At 35.4% G+C, this 8,322-nt stretch overlaps 1 protein-coding gene across 2 annotated transcripts; it reads right to left on the reverse strand.

The window, feature by feature from the left end:
- Nucleotides 1-2,867: 2,867 nt before the first annotated feature.
- Nucleotides 2,868-4,303, reverse strand: LOC113298471 (60S acidic ribosomal protein P1-like). 2 transcript variants are annotated; one of them, XM_026547227.1, is made up of 4 exons: nt 4,207-4,303; nt 4,010-4,110; nt 3,268-3,483; nt 2,868-3,139 (listed from the first exon to the last, which is right to left on the reverse strand). In XM_026547227.1, the coding sequence occupies exons 2-4, from the start codon at nt 4,079-4,081 to the stop codon at nt 3,086-3,088; spliced, it is 342 nt and encodes a 113-aa protein (XP_026403012.1). In that variant the 5' UTR covers nt 4,082-4,110; nt 4,207-4,303; the 3' UTR covers nt 2,868-3,085. The 2 variants fall into 2 exon arrangements, with proteins under 2 accessions (XP_026403012.1, XP_026403013.1); XM_026547228.1 differs by having other exon boundaries at nt 4,212-4,297.
- Nucleotides 4,304-8,322: the final 4,019 nt, after the last annotated feature.

Raw genomic sequence — 8,322 nt, forward strand, 5'->3', positions numbered from 1 at the left:
AATGGGCCGGTGAACTCGACTTCTCTTTTCACATTAAATATCAGTTTCATTGTATTTTACTTTAAAGCAAATTTGTTTTCCTCATTAGTGTAATCTAGTTTAAGTCTGTAATTCATGTTGCTCCTGTATTTCAGTCGGTAGTTTGTTTTAGTATCATTAGTATTTGTACCTCTGTCTTCTCTATAATCACCACCTGATGGATCCAGACAAAAAAAACGGAGATAGACAGTTAACGTTCGGGCAGTACACCTTAGCATTTGGACGCAGTCGCAGGACTAGCACCTTCAATCAAGCCCATCGGATTCCTCTACCGCCAACTAAGCTCTTATGGACTCAGTTGTGTCAGTCAACAGTACAACTTTTCTTGTGGAAAGCATTGAACGGAGGCCTTCTAACCTTCGACTCCAACATCTCTCCCCGATGCAACCCTGATCTGAAGACCGCTGCTCACCTTCTGCTCCTCTGTTTTGCTACTTTAGATTCGTGGCATATGATTCTAATTGTAACTGATGAATCTTTGGGTATTTTATACCCTCGTGTAATATCCCTTTAATTAGTTTAATAAAATTCATGCTTAAAAAAAAAACATCCTTTCCCACACCACCTCTAATGTCGGAAACCATCGTCTTCCATAATACAACCACTTTATACACCCATTACTATTGACAGGGTGGTTAAGATACCTCCTTTATGTATTGTTCAAAAACTATTAGTAGATAAATCTAATACAAGGAGAGATACTACAATTCTCATATTAGATGGCTCCAATACCTCTGTAATTTTGGCTACTAACACTTTAAATTAGTTCTTTCAATGAATGCCTTGTTTTATTTTATGTTTTTGAAATTACTAAAAAAAGATTTTACAGTCTTTGGTTGTAATTGCACTGTGTTTGCTTGCCAAGAAAAAAAAAACATAACGAATTCCTAATTTGGCAAAAGAAAAATGGATGTCTCCTACAAATGAATATAAATATTTCTTGGATAAAAATCAAGGGATTGTAAGAAATGATCTCACTGTTAGTAGCCAATTCATATCATAGAATGGTCACACTATGAACACTTTATAAAGAATGATTCAGTAATAATTATTCGTTAGGAAAAGAGTTAAGTGGTGACTCACAGTTAAATAGGTCAATTAAATTGCCTATTTGTCCTTCCAAACGTAATTTTGAATTTTACCTTCATTAGTGTTGGTCGATGATGGTGTTATTTGGTAGTGGTGGTGCCGCCACTTATATGATATTCAGGATCATTACATGGCACTCAGGTTCGTTACTTCGCATTCAGAATCGTTATATCAAATTTACCCAAAGGGTTCACCGCTTCCCCTCTGGGATTTAGCGAAGCTTCTTAAGGTTGCACCACCACCATCACCTCAACCAGTTAAATGAGACGGGTATTTCAGATGAGGATATTTTAGGAAAAGATGACACCATTTTTATTCAAAAGTAAGATCAATTTGCCAACACAAATTCAAGGTATGACCATTTTGTAATTAGCCCTAAAAACAGTTAATGCAAGTTTCTTGAATTGGATACGTCCTTCTAGGAGACGATCCAATCTATTGGAGGAGCAGAGCTAAAACTGGATCGTGTTCAACCGCCACAGCTGAAGAGGCAGAAGTTTTTGGCTACGACGGAAGCAGCGAACTTCTTGCGCTGCTGTCTTAGTGCGGGTTATGTCTAAACAGACAAGCCGGCATAAAATTTAGCAATACTTCTATGAGATAAAATCTTTATCATATCAAGTCTCTAGCTTATTTTAGCTAATTTAAATGAATCAAAAAGACTTAAACAATATTGTAAAAACATCATGTTGTTCTTCATCAATACCACAGTATACATGTTGGTGTGGTAATCATAGTTATGAAGCGTGGTGACACCAATACAGGGTTACTGACACGAGAATTCGTCAAATAAGACTACAGACCTCCTAGCCAGACTGCTAAGGTTGCAAGAACAAGAACTTTTTACAGTGTTATAAGTTGGACTACTGATCCGCCTAGTTAGTTTAGTTGTACTCACTCCGTTCCACTGTTAAGTTACCTATCTGATTTTAGATTTTGTCCAACTAATAAGTGACCTATATCACTAAATATCATGTTTATATTCGTTACGTAGATGTTTTAAAATGCTTTCCAATGATATGAAGTTTGCGAATTTCCGTGGAGTAGTTTGGGAGATAAATCGTTTTTAAATTTCACTACTTATTATCCATAAGGGTATAATTGTAAAAAATTATTAAAAGTACTCTCTTCCTTGTTTGCCTTAAAAATTGTGCAAACTTAAACTAGGTCACTTAACAGTGGGACGGAGGGAGTATTAGATTAAGTTTCAGACCTGTTATTAATAAGCCAATCTTGAACTCCAACATGACTAAAGTGATACCATTTATCTTACTAGCACCAACCCTGAAATACATTGTGCCTGAAATGGCACTTAAAATATAACAATCAAGACAATCAACCTACGCATCATCATAAACAACCTTAGAGCCTAGTACACATAAGGGATCAAGCATAATACAGACCACATTTATTCTTAATTAGAACAAACCCACAGCAAAACCTAAATTTCACAAAGCAACTAGCCTGTATAACACAAACAAGCAACTAGCTAACTTATTATAAAAAGAGAGCAGACCCTTGGCAAAACCTAAATTTCACCAGGCAACTAGCTTATATTTAACCAGGCAACAGGGCAAGAAAACTAGCAACTAGCAGATAAATGGTAACTTACAATCAAGAAATCCATCAAACCATACACAACTCATCAAGACTAGCAAACTTAAGAGGGGATAGATGTCAGTGAAGTCACTGGAGAATTTTAGTTCTTACTAAATCATGTTTCAAAAAAAACTTGAGCCTTACGAGAAGATTAAAACAAACTATAAAATCATGGAATTGTCAGCTAAAAGCTTGTATATCAAAAGAAACAGAACCAATTAACAAAATCTGAGCTACTATTTAGTTTCCATAAGTGCATTGAAGCATACAACTAATTCAAAAATCGAAACCATGTATGACCACTTCCAGGGGAACCCTCATGAAAAGACAAAAGATGACAACTCATACAGCAAGGTTCCTAATCGAATAAGCTGAATCCCATATCATCATCACTTTCTTCCTTGGCTTCCTCCTGCAGTATATAAATAAATGTACACATTACACATCGAGCAAAGTTACAAGAAGCACATTCAGGAAAAGATCACATACTGCAAGGCAAGTAAACCAAACACAAACTAAACACAAAAGGTGAACTTTTACCTTTTTCTCCTCAGCTGCTGGTGCAGCTGGTGCAGCAGCACCGCCACCTGATGGAGCTGAGACAGCAACAGCACCAGCACCACCACCACCACCGGATCCAATGTTGGTGATCAAATCTTCAATGTTTCTCTTCTCAACCAACTTAGCAAATAGGCTGGGCCAGTATGACTCACATTGGACATTGGCTTTCTTTACCAAAGTAGAGATCTTCTCAGCCTATTCAAAACAATTTCATCTAAATTCAAAACCTAATAAATGTAATCACCAGGATATGATAGTAACAGTTGATGTACAAACGAAGTATGTAACACAAACCCACAAATATAAAGATCAACAAAACCCTAGCAAAGGACAGCAAATAAGACTGTAATCAGCAAGCAAATCATGTGCAACAACTACAACTTACATTAGACATTAGAGACGTTATCTATGTGTACAAAGTACAAATCCTAAGAGTCTCTATCAGTGAGCCACAAACAGGCAGGTAAATTCAGGATTTCTTATGCTATAAAATCCAACATTAAACACGAAACCTTAACTTTGAATACAAAGTACGAAAATGAATAAACTAAAATAAATCAACACTATCAAAACCCTTCAAAATCCAAGATCAAACAGGAAACCCTAACTTTGAATACAAACTATCAAATTAAAATAAATCAACACTATCAAAACCATTAAAAAACACCATCAAATATAACAAAATATTCTAAAAACAAAAGATAAAAGGAGAATAACTTACAGTGACGGGAATTCCATCGTCGTGAAGGATCAAGCAGGCGTAAGTGCAGGCGATCTCTCCTCCTGAAGACATCTTTGTAGCAGAGATTTGAAGTTTTTAACCTAATCAACAAAATAAACAAAACATAAATCAAACGATCAACCAGCAAAGAAGAAAACTTAAAAGGAAGGAATCAGAGAGAGGGGAAGAAGATGAACCTTACAAGAGAAATGGGGGCAGACGCAGAGATCTCCTTTAGGGTTTTACTTTGCTAGAGAAACAAAACTTATGCTCGGTGGAACTTTTATATCCTTATAAAGCTCTCAGGAAAACTAGGGTTTCCACAAATTTTGTATTTCCAAGTTTGGGTCTCAGTTTATTTTGGGCCCGGGCTTAATCTGTGCCCCTACTTGGACGCGTGTTTTGGGACAGTCCAATTAACTTGGGCCTTGGGGGTTGCTAAGTTAAAACAATCCCGAGTGGAATGATAAGGGACAGCTTGGAGCAAGCAGCAGCTGCACTATGAATCTATGATGCACTTTGTCTTGGCCGATGTCTTGGCCGAAAATGAGAGATATAGCCAAGCCAAAAAGAGAGAGAGAATGATTAATTATTATGGGTTTGGGATGACTTTAAATAATACTTGTCTGTTCAGTCATTTTTTTTTTAATTTTTTATTATCAAAATAAGTCGAACAAACCTGCCTATCTTTTAGAGACGAAGGGGATATAATATACATTTTAAATGTGGCGAAAACCTAGCTTCCCCAAATTAAGCATTGCTTACCGACACTACAGATGTGTAGTTCACATCAAATATGGCTTAGTTAACTAATATAATCTAGCAAATTTTACTAGCATAGTGGTTGTTCATTGCTAGATTATAGAGAGAAATGACTAACTTCTTTTTTTTGTTTTTGAAGCATGAAATTCATTAAGCTACTGAGAGACTGTTACAAAAGATTCATCAAATACAAATTGAATGGTAAACCAATAATCGGCAGCAACATGATATTGGAGTAGGATAACTGTCTTCGGATCGTAGTTGCATCGAGGGTGAATGTTGGAGTCGAAGGTGAAAAGACCTCCGGTCAGCGCTTTCCAAAAGAAAAATTGTACGTTTGATAGACACAGCAGTGTCCAAAAAAACTTAGATGGCGGTAGAGGTGTTCGATGCAATTAAATGAAGATGCTAGCCAAGTCTTTGTATCTTGATGTTGCGATGAGCTGCCTAATTGAATTCCGAATACTTCTTTGATTTTCGGCTTGACCCATCATTTGAGATTGAGGTTCCAGCTTTGATTGAGTCTTGTAGTGTAGTCCAATCTCTGGGCTAGAGGTTCTAGTGCTAAGAGTGCTTACATTACTATCACAAATGTTATTAAAGACTGAATTCAAGACACAACAGGAATTACAAACTCAACTATATTAAACTAAGGAATACAAGTTCTCTTGTAATGTAAAATGCAGGAAATACAAAAACTTGGGAAGTAAAAGTGTCGAGTTCACCGGCCCATTCGTATATCTATTAGGATATTGCTTGTTGTTGTGATAAGGGTTAGATTGAAGTTGTGATGTTCTTGTGATTTCAGTACCAATCCAACCTGAGGAGAAGATAATTTATGTTGCTAGTTGTGGTAACTTTATCACCTTGGCCAAGACAGTAGTTAATTTTGAAATCTAATAGAGGTCGATCAAGGTGAGAAGGTATTGAATGCGGCTTGATTTTGGCTGCATCGTCGGTACACCAACGATGGCATGTAGTAAATCATGAAAAAATGATAATACTGCCAGACGACTGAATTTGGGTATAGGATTTCTTTGGCTGGATACTTCAAATTTGGTGCAGACGATAGAATGTGCAGGCGAGGGAAAATCGACTATGCTGTTTGCTTTGATTGCTCAGGTCAAAGCACAAAACTTTTATTACCATAATGCTTGCTTTTTGTGGCTGAGAAAATATGGTGTTATTTGTTTTCATAATGGATATATATCTCATAGGAAACCCCCTAGGCAGATCCACCCCGATAGATCTCCTTTATAACCAAGTCCATTTCTGATCCTAATTCATTATGTTAGCATGCTTCAATGGCCCCTACCTCTGAACTTCCACAAGAGCATCTCCAATGCAACAGGTTCAAAGTCATTCTAGATGGAGGTTTTATTAACACCTTTTATTTTTGGGTGATTAACTCATTGCTAAATGACATAAGAAAATAAAGATAAAAATTTTCATTTAAAATTCATCTCCAATCCCCAAGGTATTACCTAGCAAACTTTATTTAAATATTAGAGACAAAATGATGATGTGAACTTAAAACCTAGACATTCTTTACTCCTGCTTAACCATATTTCATATTTTTTTATGACCTTCACCCCTACATTGGAGATGAAAGTTTGGCAGAAAATGTCTTAATCCTAAGTGTCATGATATTTTAATACCTCTACCACTTGCAATGGAGATGCTCTAAAGGGAGGGATTATGAAAGTTCCACTATCATTCCCACTACTGAGAATCAAACTTTCGCATTTTTATTCATAAGAATATAAAATTACATTCTTTATTGTAATTAGAATTACAAAATTCCTCTTGACTTTTATAAAACCTAAATTTTCATATTTTATTTCACTTTTTTTTTAACATTTAGTCACCTTGTCCCTTTTACAAAATCATCTACGTTTTGCTCTTCATCGTTAGTCGGTGATTTGAAGTCCATTAAACTTTTCAATTAGTTTTGATAATCGTCACTAAAAACGAATACTCTCCTAACCTAAGGTTTGTTAGGGTTGGGGGGGAAAGAACGTTTAACCTTTATAGCATATAAACAACGTCGGGCCAATTCACTTTTGCAGAACATACTGTTCTTGTTCATGCTTAGATATCGATTACCTATTGATGGAGACATCTTGGATTCTCTAACCGTTGAATATTTTTAGAACAATGTGTTTCAAATCTTATTACCTTAAGTGGTAACAAAGATACAAGAACAAAGAATGAAATGATGGTGGGTTTGGATGCATGATTCTAAAGGTGGGATTCATGGGTCCAGGGATTTGGTGGAATTACTATTTCCTTGGTACGTTTGATTGTCCTAATTTGGATTCATGTTTCCTTCAGAATTTATAATTCCACCAATTCCGCATTTTGAGTTCCACCTTCCACCCCAAGATTTGATGGGAAACTTTATAGGGAATTTATGGACCCACTTTTTTTAACCCCAAAAGCCATATCTTCGAACTAAACTCCCCTCAAAATAGTACATGAGATTTAAAATAAGAAATTTATAAGAATCCTATCGATTTTCACTTAGTTACTAAACGAGGAATTTGCATGAATACCGACATTTGTAATACATGGAAGGAAATGTGAATTCTCCAACCAAACACACCATGAAGTATTTGATGAAATTATAAATCCTGAAGGAAACGTGAATCTGAGGGATCTGGACAACCAAATAGACAAAGTGAAATATAATTCCATCAAATCCCATACTCCCATGAATCCGGCCTTCAGAATTCCGCGACCAAACACACTATTAGTTTTAATTGTTTTTTTTCCCATCTATTACTCAAATTTTCTCAACTAACGCAATATATATATAATAAAAATAAAGGAAAAAATAATATTACGTATACAAACATAAGAGATTTTCCCATTATTTTACATTGATAATCATAGTTTGATGGATGTGTTCTAAGTATCCTCGAGTAGGTTGTCCTATAATGAAATTGTAATTGAATCACAACCAGAAAATATCCTAACTTCATAAAGAATGATAGTGGCTAGATAATGATGTGAAAGCTAGAGTAGGTGAAAGGAAGTAAAATTATGCATAAACTTCAAACTTAAGTAAAATTGACGAAGTTAAAGTGCAACCACCATAAGGGAGAATATCACCAAAATAAATAAAAATTGTTTGCACAAAATGGTTGAATGCCAAACTCTGATTGCATTACATGCAAATTCCTAATTCTGAAGTACAAGAGACATGTGGAAAGCATTTTTGGACATGTCCACTGTGTGAAATGTTGGACTTAACTGACTATTGGCATAGCATGATTAGCATGGAGCATTCGATGTTCCATACTTGCGATTTACAATTATTATTTTAAAAATCTACCTATTGGCAATATTTAGAATTTGAATCACTTAAAAATTGTAGAATGGTGGAATATTCAGTTTCAATATTCTTTTAAATTTTGATATCGTCCTTTGTTTGAGTTTTCTAGTTTTATTATTGGAATTTAAGTCTAAAATAAATCTTCACAAGTCTGAGAAACGAACACTTTATTTACCACTTCTTCAACATATCAAACATCAAACTGTATTAAGCC

This window comes from Papaver somniferum, chromosome 7, assembly GCF_003573695.1.
Source record: "Papaver somniferum cultivar HN1 chromosome 7, ASM357369v1, whole genome shotgun sequence".
In the NCBI taxonomy this organism is placed as follows: domain Eukaryota; kingdom Viridiplantae; phylum Streptophyta; class Magnoliopsida; order Ranunculales; family Papaveraceae; genus Papaver; species Papaver somniferum.

What these genes read in the sequence shown, in the direction of transcription:
- LOC113298471 (XM_026547227.1), bottom strand. Translation starts at nt 4,081, where the DNA reads ATGTCTTCAGGAGGAGAGATCGCCTGCACTTACGCCTGCTTGATCCTT. An exon ending in ACGATGGAATTCCCGTCACT is followed by an intron (nt 3,484 to 4,009) that starts GTAAGTTATTCT and finishes TGTTTTGAATAG; the next exon opens with GCTGAGAAGATCTCTACTTT. An exon ending in CAGCAGCTGAGGAGAAAAAG is followed by an intron (nt 3,140 to 3,267) that starts GTAAAAGTTCAC and finishes TATATACTGCAG; the next exon opens with GAGGAAGCCAAGGAAGAAAG.